The 25,177-nt window shown below is 44.1% G+C and overlaps 1 protein-coding gene across 2 annotated transcripts in view; it reads left to right on the top strand.

The window, feature by feature from the left end:
* Positions 1-14,281, top strand: part of LHFPL6 (LHFPL tetraspan subfamily member 6) — a 145,603-nt gene extending 131,322 nt beyond the window's left edge. For both annotated transcript variants that reach the window (XM_075429767.1, XM_075429675.1), the window contains exon 4: positions 13,185-14,281. In XM_075429767.1, the coding sequence (XP_075285882.1) occupies positions 13,185-13,303 (119 nt within the window). In that variant the 3' untranslated portion in view covers positions 13,304-14,281. The remainder of the gene's footprint in view (positions 1-13,184) is intronic.
* Positions 14,282-25,177: the final 10,896 nt, after the last annotated feature.

Genomic DNA, 25,177 nt, shown 5'->3' with positions numbered 1-25,177 from the left:
CTTACTATTGATGGCTGCACGGAGTGCTGAATGAGAGCCAGGGATGTTGCCAAGCCAGGTACCCGTGTGGTATGGGGCAAGCCGCCTCTAGACAGGGCTCTGGAAAACAAGGGCCCAGCAGTGACCTAAGGATTAAGCAATGTGGATGATCAGGATCTGATGTTTGAATGCACCTCCAGGTCCTTGTTTAGCTAGAAGGATTGATGCATCTGCTGATACTCTATTCATAGAAGCATAGAATCATTAATGTTGGAAAAGACCTCTAAGATCATCAAGTCCAACTGTCAACCCAACACCACCATGCCTGCTATACCATGTCTTGAAGTGTCATATCTACATGTTTTTTGAACACCTCCAGGGATGTGGACTCCACCACTTCCCTGGGCAGCCTGTTCCAATGCCTGGCCACTCTTTCAGTAAAGAAATTTTTCCTAATATCCAATCTAAACCTCCCCTGGCACAACTTGAGGCCGTTTCTTCTTCTTCTTGAGGCCATTGCTAGTTACTTGGGAGAAGAGATGGACACCCACCTCACTACAACCGCCTTTCAGGTAGCTGTAGAGAGCGATAATGGTCTCGCTTCAGCCTCCTCTTCTCCAGCCTTAACAACCCCAGTTTCACTTGAGGAAGAGGGGGATCTGCAATCCTCTTCCAGGAGCAGGAGAGATAGAGCACCCCGACCCTCTGCAGACTTGATAGCTCCCAATCCCAAGTGTGGACACACACAGCTCCCCATTTCCAGCCTCTGCGAGCTAAACTTTATGGTTAGTGTTAGAAACCTTGTCCATAACTGTGTGTGCAGGGCTTGTGGTAGCCTGGCAGTAATGCCAGTAAAAAGACCAGTGGGCAAAAATGATCTCCTAGGGTTAAACACAAACCTGCTGTAATATCTTTTAATTTCACAGTGATATTTCTGTCAGGCTTCAGGAGTAAGGAGTTTTGTTTCCATCTCAGAGATGTTTCTTGGGAAGATATGTAAATGAATTGAGGTTGAAAGATAGAGAAATATTGCATTGGGAGAGATGGTCTTGGTCACCCTCCCTTAGACCATTCCTGTGGTGTTTTGCAGTGCATTTGATCTGGCATGGGCCCAGAAATTCTCATTGCCAATATCAGCACTCGTCTGTACCACTGCCACTGATGTTGTTATCAGCAGCTGCTAATGGTGTTGCCCAAGGGATACGTAACGTGCTCTAGAAATTTTGCAGTGTTATTCTGAACGCTAATATCCTTCTGTGCTATTGATACTAAATTTTCTTTTCACTGAAGTATAAAATGTTCCTGCAACTTTTTTATTCACCTGATAATTGAAAGATATGAACATGAAGGAGAGATAGCAATGAGAACAGAAACAAATAGATAACTAGCAGAAAAAAATGTCCCATCACTAAGATTCCAGGCTCCATGGAAAGGCGTCTCAAAGGATGCAGTAGAAAGATTAGGCAAAACACTGCAATAACTGTTGCAGGGAGCAGTTGGGTTCATTGCTGCCCATGGTCAATCCTGCGCAGAAGCACCCACATTTGAAAGGCCGGCTACCCCCTCGCTGGTGCACACTGATGCCCGCTCTTCCATGCCAAGCGTGTGAACAGCTCTGCTCCTGGGATTCCTGCTCATGTCTCCAGACAGCCTGCTTGTTCCCAGGCATCGGCTGTTGGTCTCCCCAGAGTGCAGAGAAGTGTTACCTTGCCAGGTTATTTCTCTGCAAACTTGTAAGGAGGTGGGTGTTGTGCCAGTCTGAGCTCCATGAACAACGCACTTAGGCGGTTTACAAACTGTGGCCACAACCAGAGCAGAGTCTCTGAGACCACCTTCACCACCTCAGTTTTGACTCATGAGTCAAATATTTGCATAAATTGAATCACTCTTCCATTAAATTCAGTGAAGAAACCCATGTGAAAAATTTCAGCTGACAGCTTTCCTTCCAGGTAGACATAAGGACCGTGAGATGTATTACATTAACTGTGAAGGTGTGTAATCTTAGTGTACTTTCTGGACCCAGAGCATACAGGGCATGTGTTGTGCATGCAGAGACTTTATAGGAGTGCGGATCTCACCGATCTGCTACAATCATGTGCTAACACATTAATTAACAGATTGTAATGAGAGCTGAAACTTGCTGTAGTGATTTCCACCAGGCAGCTTTGCCACTGAACATCTCATTTCCACGTACGCTAGCAGTGAATTTAAATGCTTGGCTAGGATTTTTTTACTTAATGTCAGTGCCTGGCTGATACTGGGTTAGCAAAGTAATCTGTGAAGAAGAGGTACTGTTTGAGGGCCGCTTAATAGCCACACTGCTCATCGTCTTTCGTAAATACTTCTTGGTTGGTGATAACCCAAACCCTCTAGTCTTTTCTGAATCATTAGAGACTGGCTTACTCATTATAGCCTACAGGCCAAAAATGATGTTTCAAAGGCCTAATCTCACTAAGTCTCAAGACAAATTTAAGTAATTATTGCTTTCATTTGAATATTTAATTTGATTAAGCCACAATGATATGCTTTCTATTGCTGAGTCTGTGAAATGAGTTGTCTCAACAACCACATATATACATGCTGCGTTTAAAATCTGCCCTCAGAAAAGCTCAGCTGCCGTGAGCCCTGCGCTGGTTTGCTGATGGGAGAAATGGTGTTGGTGATTGTGCTGGTCCTGCACCTCCTGCTGCTGTAGGTGCTAGCCAGGATGACACTGAGAGCCTAGTTGAGAGCATGTGGTTACTCTCAAAGGAGAGGGTGTTCAAAGGGATGCTGATCAGCAGACAGCATTCAGCCTCTTCTGCGAGGATGGCAGAGCAACCGCTGCAGCTTGGGCCACAGGGAACATGTGCATATGGTTCGGAAAGGAGGGTCAAAGCACACCAGGTTTGACCACGGGGCCAGCAAAGGTGGAAGTTCAGCACAGAGATTCATTCTAGACTTACGGAAGGTGAGGGGAAAAAATGGTTGAGGTTGGAGGTGGAAAAGATAAGCCAGGAGCTGCAATCTACATGACAGGAGGACGAGAAGGACAAGTGGCAGGTGCAGAGGAGGGGCTGCAAGAACTCAGTTGAGAAGCAGCTGAATTGTGCACTATGAAATGTAATGTTAGCTGGAAATATTCCAGCATTAGCAATTAAATGAAAATTTTTGCTTTACAAAACAAGACAAAGTCCCACTCCCCGTAACATGCTCTTAACTAGAGAGAATAAATCAACAGCAATGCTAAGAACCCATAAAAAAGCCTAACCCTTAGTGGGTGTGCTAGATAAGCAGTGCTTCTCCATGTCTGCAGGCACTCTGAAAAGGTATTAGACTAATAGGCACACCAAATAGTGCTGAGATAATCCATACAGTGAGGAGGGGACCCCCTCCCTCTGCCCCCGCCAAATGCACACATTTCTGTGTACGTTCCAAAGCAATATTTAAAAAGGCTGCAGGAAAAATAATCGTGCGTTTAATGTACGTATAAGTGGATTTGGGTACTCTTTTCTAGAAAACCTGAGCCGACGTTGAAATGCCCAGCAGTTTGCCGCTCTCTTTAAAATTGGATATTTATTTGTTTTTCATGAAGTGAACTATGTCCAAAGGGTTTACTTAGACATTGACGTATTTAATTGGGCTAATTGTTTTCAATCAAATGAAAGTGGTTGTACAACTCCGTCTGTACAAAGAGGAGTCATTCCTCAACTGAAGATACCTTGCCAAAGACAACCCCATTTGTTGATTAAATTACATTCAATAGATGAGCTGTTTTGCTAATGAGGATAGGGAGCAACCTCCATAAATACACAGACAGAGAGACTGGTGCATCTGTAGAAGGGCCTGCTCTCCGCTCTTCTCTAGCAATCTGTTTTTGCCATCATGAAAAAAAAGCACAGTGATAGATTAGGGCTTTGACAAATCACCTGTGGCAAATCTTGTTGAGGGGGTTAAGGCCATGATAGGTCTCTGTTGTATTCCCCTCTCTTGTGTTCCTCTGCTTGTGGTTCCCAGCTCCCTAGCAGTCAGCAGGACCTGTATGGGTGTCTCGGGGCCCTGCTCCATATCGCGGCGTCCCACCTCAGATCACAGATGGAGCAGAGTTCCCACCGAAACACCAGACTATGAACTGATCAGTCTTCTGCTACTGTTTTTAGGGTGGTAACTCCTAGAAGTAGGGCAATATAAATAAACAGGAGCAAGAGAAAAGAGATGTTTATGTTTTAAACCAGCGCAGTTATTTGTTCAGTTTGACCGAGTCAAAGTGCTTACTCATATTTTGCCACAGGCTGATGCCTGAGGTGGGGACTGGAGTTATAAGCCAGCAATGCTCCAAGGGACTGCCTTTCACTTTTACCAAATGTCTGAGGGTGCATCCAAATCATCTTAATCTCTTGTCGCTGCGCAAGCCCTTATTGTTATGTTTTATTATTTACACACTGGAGTTGCCTGTGGGCCCATTCAGGATAGCACTGACGTGGCACAGCAGTACAGAGCTGCTGACTGAAGAGTGTGAAAGTGAGTCAGATCTACAGAATCCTGTGGTCTGCAAAAGGAATTAGCAGGCAATTTCCCAAAAGCAAGCATATCGTATAGCACACATTCAGTTTTGCTGAGCTAGAGGCACTAATACCATTTTGTTTTAATTTTTAAACGTACCACACAAGAATAACAGCTGACAAATGTGGGGTTTAGCAGGAAATTCAGTAAAGTGAGGGACCGTGCATTAAGGTGAGAGTATGCATTGAAGTAAAGACTGCACCAGACATTTGCAAAAACTTCCACATTTTGCAAAACTTAAACTGTGTGAAGAAATCTTCTGAACTTGCATGTCCTTTTCAAAGGGCAATGTGAGTGTATGTGTGTGAATACATTAGGATTGGTTTTGAATGTCTAAAATCAGTAAGTGATTTCATTTTAGGCCAGTGATTTTCCTAGACATGCATGCGGAGGCTGCGCTGTTGTTGCATGCTCATTTCTGTTGTGATGGGTGCGGAGGCAGCTAAATCCCGCAGAAGGTTCCAGAGAGGACAGAGAATGTTCAGATCAACTCAGAAAATCAAGCCTCCGTTGGCATCTGGTAAAACAGCACTACAAGACTGATACCTAAAAGCCTGAACAGCAAAATGGTTGTCAAGAGTAAGATTCATTTATCTAAATGTAGATGATTCATGCCATTGTAGGTGCCTGAGGAGATTTCATCTGGCTCCAGCTGCCACTTCCCTGCCACCGCATGTATGGAATTACATTATGTACTTATCTTATTAACCTGGAAGAATCAAGACACTAAATTTAAGATTAACTCCAATTTTTAAACTTGAACTACTTGGGATAATTTTTTGTCTTCCTTTGAGGAAATATGGTGAGTCAGGGCTCAGCCTGGATCATGAATATTCCAGATTTTTGTATGTCCTACCCCTTTTTGTGAAAGATTACTTTTTATGTCATACATTTCCTACCTAGAACCTGCTTTTTATTCTGCTGTGTGGTCATTTGTGCTAAGAAGCATCCTGCAAACATGGCTCGGTGTTTGCTGTATGCAGTTACCTTCAGGGCTCATTGTTGAGTTTCATGATGCTTTTCTTTGCTATTAAAGGCAGTGAAAATCACAGGTCTGGCAGCAAGGGCTTGCATGGCTCAGGTGCGACCATCCGCACACCGTGCCCTGCCTACCCACCTGGCAACTGCTGCCGCAGCCTGCCCAAAATGCATTCTGTGCTTGTTTGAGTTCGTGCTGTCCTTGTGAGGCTGGGAACAGACTCCTGCCTTGTTTCTTCTACAGGTCATCCTAGATCCTCTCCAGTTGTTTCATGTTCTCTGGTTGTCATGCTCCATCGCTGTCTGTCACTCACAGAGACATCCTGGGTCTGGGGGCCCAGCTGCAGCAGCAACCAAAGCAGATGGCTCCAAATGCACACCTTCACTTACCCTCCATTGTGGTCCATCCATCTGTGAAAGGGCTCTCCTGGCCAAAGCGGCTGTCTGGAGAGCAACTTAAAAGGCTGGATCCCATCCTGAACTAAACAAGCAGCTGAATTGCCCTCAAAAGCTCTCAGAAACTTCTCTGTTGAGGGATATTTGCTTCCAAAGATTATGATTATTAAGGTTCCCCTTTGCCACTTTTAGAGGGCTTGAAATATCTTAAAGAGAGCTGTTGACTTGATAATTACTTTTCCTGTAGAAATATTAGAGCAAATGATCTTTAAAGCACTTTAAAAGCAAACCGTGCAGTTACTAAAATAACAACATAAAAACCCCACAGAAAGCAGTGCGTATAAAAAAAGCTTTGTCAATTGGTTAGTTTGCCTTAGGTGGCATCATTTCAGCATCTGGCTGAGTGTTGACATGCAGTGCCAAAACGATCAAGAAAAGGATTTAGAGGGTAGGACAATTTAGTAGAATCCTATTAAAGGCAAGGACTTCAAAGCTGCATTTTTCTATGAGCAGTCTATCTGACAAAGCCAGGATTTTTTGTTCACAGATCCTCTGCAAACAGCTCAGAGATTTTACCAGTTCAGTTTTTTGACTGGGGCTGAGCACAATCTTTACAAGTGTACCTGAGCTGTAGCTAGTAAGTTCTCAGATAAATGTGTGAGTCAGCCTATCAGCTGGTAAAGAAAGTGTTTCATCAAGAAACATTTCCTCTTTAGTGCTATCCGTATAACTTCCATTCTTAAATCTCTGTAAGCCTCTGGTGACTATATCAAGGTCCACATATACTCTAATATAAGACACTGAACTTTGTTGCCAAAATTAGAACATGGTCGTGCAAGGATCCTCTGCAGTCGATGGAGACAAGCAGGAGCATCCAGAAAGGGACTCAGACCACCTGGGAGCAAGTACCTGGTGCTCTTTCTTACTTGAAAAGGGCAGCTAGACTGACAGTTTGGAATCCCTTCATAGTTAAAGGCAGAAAAATAGGTGCTACTAGAGCAGGATTCACTTGCTGTACTTTAGCTGTCTACCTTAAAAGGAAATGCAACACACTTTTATAACTGAATTTTTCTCCTCATTGTCTCCAGAGGGAGTCTGGGGGACTAGTCCAGTGTGGATCTCTGCTATGTGAATGTCCAAAGAGAGGCAAAATTAATTCTGCTTGCTGCGATAGGCAACCTTTCTGCTGACTTCTTCCAGAAGGCTGGGAGGGCTCCTCATTAGCAGGACATAATCTGTTTTCTCTTGGGAATTTGAGCATTGTGATTGACACAAGTTATTGGCTTCTCCTCCACTGTTCGATGTACAGCAAATCTGAGGTTTAATTAAACAAAATTGTGTGGCCCTCCAAAAAACAGAGGATTTGATCATATGAGTGAGTGTCTGCATACAGCAGAGCTGAAGAATTTCAAATTTGCACTTCTTTTTCCACATTTTTACACTTTTGAACTTCATGAGATGTTATGCATTTAATTAAAGACCAAAACACCCATACAATTTCTTTGACCAATTATAAGTAACCAAGTAGTTTGATCTGTGTATGCAGAAGAAATCATATACTTTTCAGAAAGAGAAATCCATTGAGAAAGTCATATCCACGCAGCAGACAAAGAAACCAGCTTCACTAAATTAATTATTTTGTGTAAAGCTATTTGTTTGACTGCAGTTTTACCTTATATAGTGTTCTTTCTTTGTTTCACATAGCTACTTTAATCCTTTCTGGATGCATTCCAAATTTTAACTTCTTTTCCTGCTTTTGTAGCTGATTTCACATGAGTTTTTCGTTGTAACTTTGTCAAGTAAAAAAATCTTCAGCTATTTAATTTATCTTGGCTTTCTTTCAAAATAATTGTGCCTTCTTATTGATTAGCTGATTATCTTTTACCTTCATTTGTGGTTTTCATATCTCCAAATCCCTGTATATCACATAATATCACACTTCTTTTTTCTCTGATTACTTTTCCAACACCCTGACTGATTACATGAATCCACATTCCATGTAGCACAGTACTCTCATGTGAAGCTGTTAGAGTTCCTGTACAACTTTTTGTGAGTAGGAATTGTAGTTATTATTTTTGAAGCTATATCATCGTATTTTTGAAGGTATATCATATTGAGCAACTGACATCATCTACCTGGACTTGTGCAAAGCATTTGACATCATTGTCCCACATGACATCCTTGTCTCTAAATTAGAGAGACATGGATCTGACCGATGAACCACTCCGTGGATAAGGAATTGGCTGGATGGTCGCACTCGAAGAGTTGTGGTCAATGGCTCGATGTCCAAGTGAAGACCAGTGATGAGTGGCTTTCTTCGGAGTTCGGTATTGGGACTGGCACTGTATAACATCTTTGTCGGCAATACGGACAGTGGAACTGAGTGTGCCCTCAGCATGTTTGCCGATGACACCAAACTGTGTGGTGCGACTGACATGCTGGAGGGAAGTGATGCCATCCAGGAGGACCTTGACAGGCTAGAGAGGTAGGCCTGTGTGAACCTCATGAATTTCAACAAGGCCAAGTGCAAAGTCCTACATCTGGGTCTTGGCAAACCAAAGCACAGCTACAGGCTGGGTGGAGAATGGATTGAGAACATCCCTGAGGAGAAGGACTTCGGGGTGCTGGTTGATGAGAAACTCAACATGACACAGCAATGTGCACTTACAATGCAGAAGGCCAACCGTATCCTGGGCTGCATCAAAAGCAGCATGGCCAGCAGGTTGAGGGAGATGATTTTGCCCCTCAACTCTGCTCTGGTGAGACCTCACCTGGAGTCCTACGTCCAGCTGTGGAGCCCTCAGCACAGGAAAGACATGAACTGGTTGGAGCGGGTCCAGAGGAGGGCCACAAAAATGATCAGAGGGCTGGAACACCTCTTCTATGAGGAAAGGCTGAGAGATTTGGGCTTGTTCAGCCTGGAGAAGAGAAGGCTGCGGGGAGAACTTATAGCAGCCTTCCAGTACCTGAAGGGGGCCTATAAGAAAGCTGGAGAGGGACTATGTAGCAATAGGACAGGGGTAATGGCTTCAATCTGAAAGAAGGTAGATTTAGATTAGACGTAAGGAAGAAGTTCTTTGCTCTGAGAATGGTGAGGCACTGGCACATGCTGCCCAGAGAAGCTGTGGATGTCCCCTTCCTGGCAGTATTCAAGGCCAGGTTGGATGGGGCTTTGAGCAACCTGGTGCAGTGGAAGGTGTCCCTGCTCATGGCAGGGGGGTTGGAATGAGATGATCTTTAAGGTCCCTTTCAACACAAACCATTCTATGATTCTATGATCATTTGTATTCTTCAGCCCGGCTAATTCTGAAATCTTTTTTCCTTCATCTTGGAAAACAGGCTGTACTTAAGGTTAAATGATTAGAGTTTGCCAGATACTCCAGGCTGAAAGCCCAGGATAGTGTTAACATTAACAGCAAAGAAGGTACAAATATTTAAGATACGAAGTCTTAGAGTTAACAGGTTTGCATCCAAGACACTTTCATATTCTGGATATTTTTTCATAAGTGTCAATTATTGGTTATTTTAGATTAAAATCATATGTTATTTCCAGGACCTTGATAACTGTATGTGAGAATTATTTGTAAGATATCATGAGTAAAAGTCCTGGTAAAATTCTGTTTCGGCAGCTGGATCTGGCACAGCTCCACGGAAGATCAAGTATCTGCAGCTTTTCTGTTGCCAAATTTCACTCACTCCCAAATTTGTCTTAATCTTTGTTTGCCTTATGTATTGAAGAGGAGGGGAGGGGAGCTAGGGGACACATATCTTTGCCTTGAAGATCACATTAGAAATCAGGAAAAGACATGGAAGTGTTTTTTAATGTGCCTATCCGTCACTGCAAAACTACCCTTCCTCATTCTTTGATTTCTTTCCATTTAGCAAATATTGTCATATGTTCTATGGGACTTTTATCTGCTGAATCTTCTTTTGATCGAGTCCTCACTCACCTTGCCTTTGTCCTTTATCCTCGAGGACTGCAGTTTCTTTCAATCCTTTTCCGAAAGAGAGGACTGTAGCGTTCCCACTCTTTCCTTCTTTTATTTGGTTGGAAAATGGCCATCCAGCCCTACAGCTGCAAGGTCTGTTCTTCTGTGATTTCAGTGTTCATCCTGACAATCTCTTGCTGCCAATTCCAGTGAAACAAATGTGAAAACAACGTTCTTAATGGCTGGCTACAAATTTACCTGAGCCTACTTGGATAGTGCTGCTTCACTGACCAACCAAGAGCTCCAATTATTTATGCTCTCCTTTACCAGAAAAAAGAAGGATCCAGAACTAACAAAATGCTGAAGCCACAGCTTCTCCCTCCATACTGACCTGTCAGATAAAGACTGATTTGTTTAAAGCAACACCAGTTCTGTGCAGAGAAGGAAGCTGCTGTGATGCATGTCATCCCTATAAGCTAGAAGAATACTTCAGCTGCTGGGAAATTTACTTTGGCATGAAACCAGATCCAGCCCATGTTATGAGCAAGAACACGTACACATTCTTGCATGCTTCTCCACGCCTCCAGTGGACTGGCACACTTTTACCTGTACGTATGTATTCCTACGCATCCTTAAGGAAAACAGCAGCTTTTGTGTGTTTGTGTGTGTGAAAATTGACACAGTTTGCTAATTGTGTTAATTCTGTCAAGTAGTTAGGTGGTCTTGCTCTTCATTTTAGTGTTTTGACATATAAAAAAGAGAAACTGCAATGCAGCATTTCTAATCTTTAATACGATGGGCTCCAGGAAGGCAAACTGCTCTACTTGATGGCTGAATTGAAGCCCCAGTTCTGCAAAGCTCTTAACCATTTGCTTACCTCTAAACACATAACTAGTCCCATTGATGTCAGTGCAAAAAAAATTTGAACGTGACAAAGAGTCCTTGTATGGTACCCATTATTATAATATAAAAATATAAAGCTGGAAAGCAGAGTCGATCTTCTCTAATATAACATTTCTATAGGTGTATTTCTTTTCATTTGGTGTTACATTTAATTACTCATCAACCCTGCTTTTTATAAAGCTTCCTGTTCCTTTTAAAATGAATGTTTAATATCAAAGTGAAGCAGAAATAATTTTACAATTTAAACTGCAACTAAATTACCCAATTATAGGCAACCAACAATCTTTCTTTAGGGTGCAGTGGATTAAAATAGGTCATATATGTGGTAAAGTGAGAACACCAGAGGAAAAACATTAACTACAAAATATTTTTTGTCCTCGTGCAACAGAGGGTTAAAAAAGGGGTAGCATTGTTTCATTCTGACACATGGCTATGCAGTGTAAGCAATTGTTCATTGCAACAGGTACCTTTGAAGTGGATTATCTCTGGCCTTATAGCTATATATAGCTATACTTAGCTGTGGACCTAGGATTTACCTACACTTACAGTTAATATTATAGTGAAGTCCTATACCCTCAGACACCTTCCCCACTGCAGGGTCTGCTTGAACACAATAGCTTGAAACGCTGTTCTGCTCAGCATCATCCAAGTACAGATCAAGCTATTTTATCCGAGGCCTCCCGTTGCTCCTGACACAGGCTGGAAATAATGGCCAGGTTTATTGCTGTGTTATTATTGCTCTAAGGTCAGGCTCCTGGCTCTTTCATCCATTCTCCTGCACTCGCCCATTCCTTCATTTGTTCGTCTTGACCCAACTCACACTTGTGAACTACATTGCGTTTGTTAGATCAAGAGGCTGCCTGCCATGCCTTAGAGCATTAAGTAGGGCAGTGGTCCTTAGGGTAAATGGAGCATGCTATGGAGAAATAAACATTATTCTCTTCAGCAGAGACTGAATGTGCGTGTTGTATCTGTTAAGCACATCTCTGACAATGATTTAACAGTTCCTTCTTCGTAATATGTAACACGTACACTCTCCTTCTCTCTCACTACCAAGGCACAAAAGTTGAAATCACACCATGCAAAAGTTCAAATTTACTACATTCTATCCCACTTAGGTCACAGCTTTGGACAGTGCTACCAGGTGAATCTTTAAACTCTTTTTAAAGTAGCACTTTGAAATTTGTTTTGTCTACTTGGAAGCATCATGATGAGAAAGATTTAATTTTTCAATCTGCAACTACAATACTCTAGTACTTTTAAGAATTCTTAGCAATTTAAAAAGACCTGTCAGATGGAGTCTGTCTTATCACAAGAAATGCTTTAGCACACCCCACTCTGGTATAAATGTGATCATTCTCAAAGAAACCCAATGGATTTAGACATCTGATGTACACTTAAGTCTGATTTTGAAAGTCCCAGCAGCAGCTGTAGACAGTGTGTGTACACAGGCGAAGCAGTACATGGTCCACGGACAGGTCTCTCTGGGGACTGCTGTGCAATTGGGCAAGGATCAGCATGAGTGACATTGCCAGGTGCTTGGTGGCGCTCCATGTTTTCTGATGGTCTTCTCTTTAGGGAGTCAGACATTGTGTGGTCTTCTGTAAGGAATCTAAGAATGGTGTTGATCTACGGAGCATAACCAGATTACAAAATCAAGTAAATCTCTGTCTGCTCCAGCACATTAAGGAGAGATGCTAATAAGCTCAAGCCAAGGCCACAGCTCATCAAATCTTCTGGTCACGTCAGGATCTTTGTTTCACTGGGCATTTTTATAGATAAAAAGTTTTGAGAATTATGAAGAAAAAATGAAACAAGTACTATGGTTCCTGCTGTGGTATGAACCTGAGATCTTCAGAGTGGCCAAGACCGTGAGTGTTGGCTCCCACTCCTTACAAAGCTGGCCTGACATATCCTGCAGAGAGTCAATGGACGTGCTACCTGCCTTGAGGCATGCTAATGCTTTGGATATGTTGAGATGTACAGACATCTTCTGTGTCTTGTGCCTGAGGCAGGATTAGCTGCGTTGCCTGAACCTGAAGCCTGGCCCTCAGGGATGCCACTGGGACAGAGTAGTATGGACATGCCACCTGTTTCAGCTGTGTCTTTCTAGATGGAAACTCTGTTGTTAGCTTCTGTTCTCTGGAGGGAGGAATGGTTTCTGCTGCTTTTTCCAGAGGGTGAGAAGGGAGTGTTGTACTGCTGCTTGAGTCTTACTGAGAGCACTCACTGCTCAAAGCAGGGCGATATCACCCAAGATGGCACAACAGGGAGGACCTCAGCTGTAAAGAGTCCCAAGTACTCAAGATCAAAATTACCAAGATGGTGCAGCCCAAGTGAAAATCACTTTTGAGATGGCCTGAGATCCTGAGGAGTAACGATAGTCATCTCCTTGCTTTCGGAGATCTCAGTCAAAAATAATATCCTCAAATGCTTGTCGTTCTGTTTCCCTTGCAGGGACCTGCCACATCGGTTGGGCCTACTACTGCACGGGCGGGGGCGCGGCGGCGGCCATGCTGGTGTGCACCTGGCTGGCCTGCTTCTCGGGCAAGAAGCAGAAGCAGTACCCCTACTGAGCTGGCCCCGGGCCCGGGCGCTGCCAGGTGCCCAAGGGGCTCGACGGCGTCTTCTAGATAACGACGATGGACAAGAAATTTTAAAGTGCTTTCTCTCTGGAGCGGGTGCGGGACAGGATGGCGGATGGCCACGGGGAGGGCAGGGAGGTGAGCGGCGGTGCAAAGCCACCCGGCCGGGCTGGACAGGGACTGGCTTTCTCACCCGAGCCCGCCTGTGGTCTGCTCTGCAAAAATATAAGCAAGGAAAACTCTGCTTTGGCAAACGGTGAAATTCTGCGTGCACCAATTAATGGAGAGGCTGGTGAGGGGCCGGCGGTGCCCAGGGGCTGGGGTAGCACCCGGCGGCCCCTCGGCACAGCGCTCCCGAAAGCACACGTGCACGCACAGACGTTGACTGTGGCACAAAATGAGCAGAGAGGAAGATTTTTTGGTGCGATTCTTCTTTCTTTTCTTTTTTTTTTTTACTTCTCTCTGGTGGTTTAAAATTCAGTGTTGAAACACTTTTTAATCTATACATTAAACTTAATAAAAGGACCAATAAGCCACTTTATCAGTATTTTGTATATTCTCTACACATTTTTCTTCCCCAGACATTTAACCACTACTTATTCAGCCCTATATAACTTTTATTAAGCCTCTGTGTTTTCAGCATTATTTCAAAAATGCAACATAATTACATGGCATATGTAGCCTTTCCCTATAGTACTTTAATGAAGTGCAGTAAATGGACGTTTTTCCGTCCATTGGAAATTCCACTTACGGTACTGTAGAGCTCTTGTTGGTTACGTACGACTAACAGGAAACTTATTCCAGACTTAGATTTCTGTTGCTGTTATGTTTAGCTCATTGATGTCGTATTGTGCTGTACCATGTTTATTATTTCAATACTCATTTTTGTAAAAAAAAATATATATAATATGTGCTATTTTATGTTTGTATTTGAAAAATCTCTGTAAATAAATTTTTCCTTGATCAATATTTGCAATGCCTGGTCATGTCACTAGATGAAAAAGTTCCTTTCCCAGATCCCCACTGGAAAAATCCTCAGAAATAATCATGACTTTTGTCACCACGCTGTATCCTTTTTCCCCATAGAGCACATGCATTTAGGGTTCAGTTATGTTGCCTGAGGACAGACAGCTGTTGCCACTGGAGGCATTCTAGCACATCCCGCGTTTTTGCCGGATGCTGTCAGGTGTCCTGCAGGACTTCAGGGAGACCTTCCCCATTCTGGCCTGGCTGCTGCAGACTCCACATTTTACACAGCACCGCATATCCCTGTTTTGACGGCTGAAACAAGCCCTTGCTTTCGTAATAGTATTGACACTGATCAAATGCCAACCAGGAGGTATTCCCTGCACAAGACACTGGCACTGTACGTGTAAAACTCAAAACCAATCTTTTGTTTTCTTTAAGAAAAACAATGTGAACTTAGAGCGTGGGAACTTGTAAGGGATTTTCAATCATGACATTAACTGGTGTTATTCCCTTTTAAATTTGTTTTTCTGCTCTTGTTTTCCCAATATGACTTTTCTGTCGTGTGTTTCTAAGTTACTGTCTATGTTCTAGTTGCAGTTCTGCTGGTTAATAGCACTTGTAGCTGTTGCAGCTCTGAAATCGTGCAGTTGCTTTGTACATTACACTGGGCAGATTTTCGGGTGCATGTGGAAATAGCAATGTCAGTTTACAGTGATCAGTCCTGATATTCCAGAACTGACCTTTATCGGGTTTCCTTAGGGGCGAAGCACTATCCACTTTAAAGTGCTGTACAGTGAAAACAAAGCTGTACCTTACCCCTCCCAGATTAGCCCATAATAGCCCTATGGCGTCCAACCGCACTTGTGCGGAGCAGCACACCAGCCATGCCGTGGGGGCCTGCCTCCCTGCACGCTCTTTCAGTGGCACCAGCAGCAGCGGGACGTGGAGCTCCTGCTTCCCAGTTTCAGGGCTTGTCCCTTCTTGTGAGTGCTCCGGACCAAACCCAAACCGGCTGCGGGAGGTCAGTGGCATTCCGTCTACCCTCACAGTAAGTATGAATATGCCTGTTAGGGTTGTGGATTGCTGCTTTTTTAAAACCAAAGGAGATATAAACACAACTTTGGCTGTGGTGCCCCTGGCTCCATTAAGATCTCTGGCAGGTATCTCACTAGAGAAATTCTGCCTTTGTACAGTATGCTACTGTGGAAACATACCTTTCATTCTACTGAAGCTGCAGTTTGCTATAAAAAGTTTCAGTGACTTGGCTATAAAAATATAAGTGTTATTATTCAAAATTTGACCTTCTCTAGATTTTATCCTGGACCATGCATCATGGAGAACATTTGGACATTTTAGATCCTCCTGTGCTTAGCTTTGGGCTTGATTTATCATGACAAACTGGAACTATGCAATTACTTTGTGAAGAAAATCAGGGTTTTGTTACGATGCAATACAATTATAGCATGACTGACGTTCTCTGAATTTGTATACAATCTCCTGTTTTTAATTTGGAATTGAATAAAATGCCGATTTTTAATAATCAAGCCAATGATATATGTTGCACCTGCTTTATAGCTGTTTATCGTATAGACTTCAGCTGCTGTGATACGAATAAACCAATCACAGCTTCATTAGGTTTGTCCATTTTTGTGCATTTTGGTTCTGATATCCATTTTGCACTAGAATATAAATACCATTTATTGTCATGGTTATCAAACCTCACAGCTACAAACTCTAATAACTTTGAACTGGGCAAAAGATTGCATTCAATTTCACAATATGAAGTATCAGTGAAATACTTACACTATTTACTACATTTAATTTTCCATTTATTTATTCTTGAAGATGAGGAGGTTGCCTTGCATTTGTCGAAACAAAAGACGTAAGCTTGCACAGGCTCCTAGGTCACTGAATTCTGCCCCTGCCATTGCCGGCAAGCATATCACATAATCCTGTTCAAAAATTTATCAACCTCTATTTTAAAGCTACTTAAGCAGTTTTCCCCCTACAACTACATTGGGAAATTTATTCCAAAACCTCACTCTTTGGTGATATGAACAAATCCTATGGTCACAGACCATTGTTCATTACCAGAAGCTACTGCAGGATCACAGGATAATTCAGGTGGGAAGCGACCTCAGGAAGTCTGTAGTCCAACCTCCTGCCCAAGGCAGGGTCAGTCATGAGGCCACAACAGGTTGCTCAGGTTTTGATCTCATCTGGCCTTGAAAACCCTCAAAGATGGAGATGCACAACGTCTCTGGGCAACCTGTGCCACTGCCTGACTGTCCTCATGGCGAAACAGCTTTCCTTATAACCGATCTTTTGTTTCAACTAACGACCACTGTCTCCCATCCTCCCACTAAGAATCACTAAGAAGAGCTCATCTCTGTCTTCTGTCACCTCCCTATAGGTACTGGATGGCTGCTATTGGGTTATTGTCCCCTGTCGCCCATCTTCCCATGTGGCCTAACAAGTGCTGATTAGAGGAGGACAATCACTTGCTTCCACATACTAGCTCTGCTCCTGTCAGTGCAGCCCAGGAGGCTGCTGTCCATCATTGCTGCCAGGTCATTCTGCTGGCTGCTGTGCAGATCACTGTCCCCAGGTCCCAAGGTGCTTTCTGCAGAGCTGCTCTCTGGCCAGGCAGCCCCTGGTCTGTGTCACTGCAGGGGCTTCTTTCTTCACAGATGCAGGACTTGGTATTTGCCCTTGTTGAATTTCATAAGGTTCCTGTTGTCCTATTCCTCCAGCCTGTCTCAGACCCTCTGAATGGCAACCCTACCCCTGAGTATATTGACTGGTCCCCCCCAGCTTGGTGCCATCTGCAAACTTGATGAGAGCACACTCTTCCACCTCTTCCAGGTCACTGATAAAGTAATTAAACAGGACAATTCCCAGGATAGACCTGTGATAACCCATTCACTACAGGCATCCAGGGTAGGGTCCCAGCAGGAACCATGACCCTCTGAGCCTCATCATCCAACCAGGCTTGCCTACCCATCCACACCCTAATGTCCCAAAAAATCTGTGGGAGCCTGTGTCAAAAGCCTTGGTGAAATCCATGCAAACAGCAGCCGCTGCTCTTCCCTCAATCACAAATCCCGTCATTTTACTGTGGAAGGCCATCGGGTGGGGCAGAGACTGTTCTTGATAAATGCGTGCTGATGACTCCCAGTCACTGAAATGAGGCCATATGGGGCTACCACTGGACATAAGGTGTTTGGAACCTGTTGCCTTTGCGTGCCTAACTTTTGCTTTGCATGGCTAAATACAGAAAAAATGGTCATCAACAAATCTAGAAATATGAAGAGTAGTAAAAATATTGAGCTCTGGAAATGGGGAATTTACTTCATACATAAGTTTGAGTGAGACAAGTGGAGGTGGAAGAACATGGTGCAATACTTTATTTATTCAAGTTGTGTCTTTGGGAATGTCTTCAGAAGAACACATTTTGAGTAGGAAATTGTCCCACCAAGACCCAGAGATCTGGGGACTTTCTTTGCCTATGCAGCATGTTGTGCAGTGCCAAGACTCTTGTCCTGAGCACTAACACAGTATTTCCTGAGAGGGAAAATGGAAATGCTGTCATTCAAGCACGAAGTCAGGGAGAAGCTTTTCCGCGTGTGAAGGCCCTGTCTGGAGTATGAGAGAGCATTATGCTTTTTCTGTAAAAAAAAGCCGTTACTTTTCAAGATTTCAATGTTAACAAATTACTCAAATTTTCACTACGTCCTGTAGAGTTAGCTCCCTCCCCCAAATACAAATATATATATATGAAAAAGAAAAACTTTAAAAATTTTTTTAAATGAGAGTTGCATAGTTCCTGAGGTGGTTTAACCCCTCTATTTCCTTATTCCTGATACAAAATTCAGAAATCAGTTGCAACTGCAATTTATCTGTCATTCTACAGTTTGAAATAGTCTGTGAAAAACATCAAACTGAATGACAAGACAGATAATCTGTACATCAACATAAGCATTAATTCTACTCTACATACTTAACCTTTCAGAGAGACAATGGTGAAATTAGATATGTCTTTTTTTAGAAGTGACATTTTAGTGTAATCCCTTAAGCAGACAGGATTTTAAATATATGCTTTTGAGTAAGTATTAAGTGTTTTTATTATTATTATTATTTAAATACTCATGGATCAGAGAAAATGAGGAAAATTTTGAAACAGTTTTAAGTTCAGTTCTCTTGGTGGCAGGAAGGATGGTTATTAGCTTAAATATAAATAGGTGGCCGCTTTTCATGTTCTTCACCAAGAAACACAATGTTCATTGAAATTTATATGGATATTTTAGCTGAGTAAAGACAGACTCTGACTCCTTTCATGGACAGTTTTACAACCTTTTAGTCTGCTAGGAGTATCTGTTAAGAATATCAGTATGTTAGGGATATTCTATGTTATGCTGAGCATATTAAATTAAGCCATCACAAGGAAAATGATAATTTGAAAGGAACATATGGTGCAACTTCATTATACCTGTCTGCATCACCAGGGCCCACCACATTGTTGCCTCCTTGCCTGGCTGCCTAAGAGCAAATGAACTGTATGTTACTCTGCTTTCAGCATCCTCCATCACCCAGGGATATCTTGTGGCCCTCAAATATTTCCTCAACAGGCACTGTGGACCATACTGAGCATCACTAGAAGTATGCTCATCTCTAAACATGCCTCAAGCATAATTGTCATCCCAGTTGTCACAAATCAGTGTGGCTTGTCAAGAGTGGGAATGGTAAAGCAATGCTAGAGCACAGAAAAGCCGCCTCTCACCTGAAGCCTAAATGAAATGCAGGTCTACGTTAGCAGGTAGAAAGCTGCTACCTCACACTATCCATGGTGATGGGAGGAAAGTTTGCTGTCACCACGGAAAGCAGCTGGTAGCTCCTTTCTGCAGCAAGACTTAGCAGCCTGAGGAGTGAGTCTGTGAGTCTGTAACCACTCAGGCAACTTTCCAGACATTTTTCTTACAGGACACGCATGGAGGCCACTGCCTGAGTTCCCAACAGAACACATTAAAGACAAAGAGGGCTCCCATCTTGCTTGTCCCTCTCAGAGGTAGTCCCACCTGGGACAGAGGGAAATGCTCGTGTACAGGTCCTGCAGCAGCCCTGCTGGGGGGGCCCCTGCACCAAGCCTCAGCTCCAGGACCAGAGGGTAAAGACAACGGCAGTGGCCAAGGTGCTCCATGTGCTGTTGAAAACTGCATGCAGCCCTGCTCTACATACATGAATGTCTTTATCCATTTTCATTTTCCAGGAGCTATAGAAAACTTTGACTCTCATTACACTGCCCAGTAAAATCAATATTTAAGTACACTTAATAAATAAAGGCTGTTGGGCTCTGTAGACAGAGTCATGCTGCAAAACACTTTTGCTCTGTCTTGTCACCAAAGCCGAGTGTTTCATCAAGTAATGGATGGCATCTTCCTACACAGGACTCCTGAGTGGGTGGTTTTCTAAAAATTCCTGAGCCCCTCAGCCCAATAACTTTATCCTGTTCCCTAAACCTCTGCCAGATGTGACCACTTTTCAAAACCTCGACCTTTTGAAAACATGGTAGCTGCTAAAGGGAAAACAAGCAGTTCATGTGAATACTTTGTTTCCTGTTAAGAATTCCAGTCACTTCAATGGGCTTGGACAGAACTCCATGACCCTGATCCAAAAACTATAAAAGCCAATGGCAAAAAGTCCACTGGCTTAACTCAGGCACAGATTCAATGGGCAAAATGCCATAGCCAATCTATATCTGGCTTTGTATTATGTTCTGGTAAACTTTCCATCTTTTTTTCCTGTGGAAAAAAATGCACACACACACATATATACACACACGCATATGTTTTATAAACAGCCCAGCTCAAGTGTGTTTACACCAATGCACGTAGCATGGGCAATAAACAGGAGGAGATGGAAGCAATTATACAACAGGACGGCTACGACTTGGTCGCCATCACAGAAACATGGTGGGACAACTCGCATGACTGGCATGCTGTCATGGATGGCTACAGACTCTTTAGGAAAGACAGACCAACAAGGAGAGGTGGGGGAGTTGCTCTATATGTGAGAGAGTAACTGGAATGCATTGAGCTTGGCCTGGGGGCAAATGAGGAACAAGTTGAAAGCTTGTGGGTTAGAATTAAGGGACAGGCTCATAAGGGTGACATTACTGTGGGTGTGTACTACAGGCCACCTGACCAGGAGGAGGAGGTTGATGAGGCCTTCTACAGGCAGCTGCAAGCAGCCTCACAGTCACAGGCCCTGGTTCTCATGGGGGACTTCAACCACCCTGACATCAGCTGGGAAGACCATACAGCTAGGCAGGCGCAATCCAGGAGGTTCCTACAGAGCATCGATGATAACTTTCTGATGCAAGTGGTGGAGGAACCAACAAGGAAAGGCGCGCTGCTGGACCTTGTGTTAACAAACAAGGAGGGACTGGTGGAGGATGTGAAGGTCGGAGGTAGACTCGGCTGCAGTGACCATGAAATGGTCGAGTTCAGGATCCTGCGTGGAGGAAGCAGGGCGATAAGCAGGATCAAAACCTTGGACCTCAGGAGGGCTGACTTTGCCCTCTTCAAGGAGCTGCTGGGAGAAATCCCGTGGACCAGGGCTCTCGAAGGCAGGGGGGTCCATGAGTACTGGTCGCTCTTTAAACGACACTTTCTCCATGCACAGGAGCAATGCATCCCCCTGAGAAAGAAATCGCGCAAAGGAGGCAGAGACCTGCGTGGTTAAACAAGGAGCTTCTAGCAGAGATCAGGCGGAAGAGAAAGGTCCATGGAATGTGGAAAGAGGGGCAGGCCACTTGGGAAGAGTACAGGAACGTGGTGAGAGCATGCAGGGATGCGACGAGGAAGGCCAAGACCCACCTGGAATTGAAGCTGGCAAGGAATGTCAAAAACAACAAGAAGGGCTTCTTCAACTACATCAGCAGCAAAAGGAAGGCTAGGGACAACGTGGGGCCGCTGCTGAATGAGGCGGGTGTCCTGGTGACGGAGGGTGCGGAGAAGGCAGAGCTACTGAATGCCTTCTTTGCTTCAGTCTTCAGTGCTAAGACCGGCCCTCAGGAATCCCAGGCCCCAGAGGTAAGAGAAGAAGCCTACAAAGAGGACGACTTTCCCTTGGTCGAGGAGGACTGTGTGAGGGATCGCTTAAGCGTTCTGGATGTCCACAAATCCATGGGCCCCGATGGAATGCACCCACGAGTGCTGAGAGAGCTGGCAGATGTCATTGCTGAGCCACTCTCCATCATCTTTGAGAGGTCTTGGAGGACAGGAGAGGTGCCCGAGGACTGGAGAAAGGCCAATGTCACTCCAATCTTCAAAAAGGGCAAGAAGGAGGACCCAGGGAACTACAGGCCGGTCAGCATCACCTCCATCCCGGGAAAGGTGATGGAGCAGCTTATCCTGGAGGCCATCATGAAGCAAGTGGAAGAAAAGAAGGTTATCAGGAGTAGTCAGCATGGATTCACCAAGGGGAAATCATGCCTGACCAATCTGATAGCTTTCTACGATGACATGACTGGCTGGGTAGATGAAGGGAGAGCCGTGGATGTTGTCTACCTAGACTTCAGCAAGGCTTTCGACACTGTCTCCCATGATATCCACCTGGGGAAGCTCAGTAAATGTGGGCTGGATGAGTGGTTGCTGAAGTGGATTGAGAACTGGCTGAATGGCAGAACTCAGAGGGTTGTCATCAGCGGTGCTGAGTCTAGTTGGAGGCTGGTAACTAGTGGTGTCCCTCAGGGGTCAGTACTGGTCCCAGTCTTGTTTAACTTCTTCATCAACGACCTGGATGAAGAGTTAGAATGTGCCCTCAGCAAGTTTGCTGATGACACCAAATTGGGAGGTGTGGTAGACACACCAGAAGGCTGTGCTGCCATTCAGCGTGACCTGGATAGGCTGGAAAGTTGGGCACAGAGGAACCTGATGAGGTTCAACAAAGGCAAATGCAGAGTCCTGCACCTGGGGAGGAACAACCCCATGCATCAGTACAGGCTTGGGGTGGACCTGCTGGAGAGCAGCTCTGTGGAGAGGAACCTGGGTGTCCTGGTGGACGACAGGTTAACCATGAGCCAGCAGTGTGCCCTGGCTGCCAAGAAGGCCAATGGGATCCTGGGGTGCATCAAGAAGAGTGTGGCCAGCAGGACAAGGGAGGTTCTCCTTCCTCTCTACACTGCCCTAGTGAGGCCTCATCTGGAGTACTGTGTCCAGTTCTGGGCTCCCCAGTTCAAGAAAGATGAAGAGCTACTGGAGAGAGTCCAGCGGAGGGCGACGAGCATGGTGAGGGGACTGGAGCATCTCTCCTACGAGGAGAGGCTGAGGGAACTGGGCTTGTTCAGCCTGAAGAAGAGAAGGCTGCGAGGGGACCTAATAAATGCTTATAAATATCTGAAGGGTGGGTGTCAGGAGGATGGGGACAAGCTCTTTTCAGTGGTGCCCAGTGACAGGACAAGGGGCAATGGGCACAAACTGAGGCACAGGAAGTTCCGTCTGAACATGAGGAAGAACTTCTTCCCTCTGAGGGTGATGGAGCACTGGAACAGGCTGCCCAGGGAGGTTGTGGAGTCTCCTTCTCTGGAGATATTCAAGACCCACCTGGACAAGTTCCTGTGCAGCCTGCTGTAGGTGACCGTGCTTCGGCAGGAGGGTTGGACTAGATGACCCACAGAGGTCCCTTCCAACCCCTGCCATTCTGTGATTCTGTGATTCTGTGAAATCCCTATATTTTTCTTGGGTTTGTACTTACCTAAATGTTCCTTGCCATCCAAGAATTAACTAAAACAAGATCCTACAAATGCAAAATCTATGAGACACATAGTATTGGCAATTAGTATTTATTCAGGATTTAAAAAAAAAATGTTTTGTATTGATTTTGCAGACAAACAAGCAGCCGGATTTGGATAATAAAGAACCTTTTTTGCGAAGAAAGCCAGCTGTGTGTCCTTATCTTGCCTGTTCCAGAGGAAGAAAATGAAAAGTGGATTAACTAACATAATGAATGTTTCAAAGGATGTAAAGTAAAATCTGTTATATGATGTAAGGCTGTGGTTCTTTGCTGATATTACCAGTCTGGGTGGGTCCGGAGGGACTCTTTCTACTTCCAGATGGAAAGGACAAAGAACACAAGGTAGAAATGTGGCCGTATACTGGGCGGTTTACTGAGGAGCCCACTACAGGGTGGTAGTAGATGCTTTGCATCTGTCACTGTGGCTCAGTAACTCCCCATATGAAGCGTTTGGGTTATTCTCCTCCATGCTACATCTCCAAAAGTATCAGTAAGCTTTCAGTTTGTACAGCACCTAGGACAAATATTTCCCAATCTATCAGTAGGGCTCCTGGATCCTATCCTAAAGTAAAGTAACTCCACTGTACAGCAGGAGTAAGGGTTAGTAAAGGACTTTCCTTTACTGAATGGTAGTACCTTTTGGTAGGGAAACAGAGAAAGGAAATCTCAGTTAAATTGCAAGCTATAATTAGGATGATACATTTGAAAGGATAGAATACTTCTTGCCTGAAGCTCAGCGGCCATATTAAGAACTACAGTGTGAGAGACTTGTTTTCAAGTACCTGTCAACATACCATTTGTTTTCTACACTTCTGGGATTAATACCTAATTGTGGTGCAATCAGAAATTAAAAAGACTGAGTGCATTACTACAGCTACTTCTCTTTCTGGCTAAAATTAGAACTCCTTTTGCACAGAAACTGATTCACACTACTCCTGCATGTTAACTGCAGCAAGTCTGTGTGCCTTACAGCCACCCCAGGAAGGGGGCATCTTCTCAAATGCCTGCTGTGAGCTGGGCGTCTGCTGCTATTCCCCATGTCACACGTTCCAGCCCTTTGCTACAGCTTGATGCTATAGAGCATGACTGTGACTGTCACTTCTGAAAGGTTTCAAGCTGTCTCTCACTAACTGATCAGAGTAGCCTGTTTCAGGATAATCCGTTAGCAAAAGATGCCACAGTACCCACAGTAAATTCAGTGTTTCATTTCCAAAGTTGTTACATGCCAGTTTCTTGAGGACTATTCAACAGCATTAACATAGCAGTAGTCATCACTAATACTTTTTCTTTTTTTCTTCAGGTCCTGGGACAACACTACCAGGAGAAGTCACACCACAGGTGACAGACCTGTCTGTGGTAAGAGGGAAGAAGTTACCTTTTTACAAGGCAGCAGCATGTAGGAAATAGTCAGCCATGCCCAGGTGTCCAGTGATGTTTCAAAGAGGAAGAACATTAAATGTTTAGATCTGGAATGAAATATTAAGCAATCTGCAATTGTTGTCAATGTGTAGAAGTGGTATTTACCTCTCTCTGAAGAGTGATTCTGGTTTTGTCATGTACTGGTGAACAGTTTCACGGCTCCTTAGTTTGTAGCTTATTATGCCTGCATATACTTTCAACATGAAGCAATGTGAATTACAGGGCAGTTTTCTGGGCCAGTCTGTCTCTCAAGGGGAATCTAAAAGAGATTTTAGCTGATGGTGTCATATGACTGAAGCATACCTTTTCAGGAGCTGATTTTATGTGACCTGTGACCTGCATGTAGCTGTGCTTAACTTGCAGCTATCAAACAAGCAATCAGAGAGATGTAACTAATGACTAGACAGAAACTGCTGAAAAAAAAGGATAGGGGTCTGCAAATAACATGCTGAAAACTATTTTTGAAGCATTATTGATAACACACCTGAATGAAAATCGTTGGTACTGAAATTCCCAACACCGCATCAGAAGACTCATGTACATAAACATAACATGGTTTCTTCTCCTTTTTGCATAGAATCATAGAATAGTTTGGGAAGGGACCTTTAAAGGTCTTCCAGTCCAATCACCCTGCAACAAACAGGCACATCTTCAACTAGATCAGGTTGCTCAGAGCCCGGTCCA

Source organism: Opisthocomus hoazin, chromosome 1 (genome assembly GCF_030867145.1).
Source record: "Opisthocomus hoazin isolate bOpiHoa1 chromosome 1, bOpiHoa1.hap1, whole genome shotgun sequence".
Taxonomy (NCBI): domain Eukaryota; kingdom Metazoa; phylum Chordata; class Aves; order Opisthocomiformes; family Opisthocomidae; genus Opisthocomus; species Opisthocomus hoazin.
Note: the sequence above shows the minus strand (reverse complement) of the source record. Positions and strands in the feature narration are given on the sequence as shown.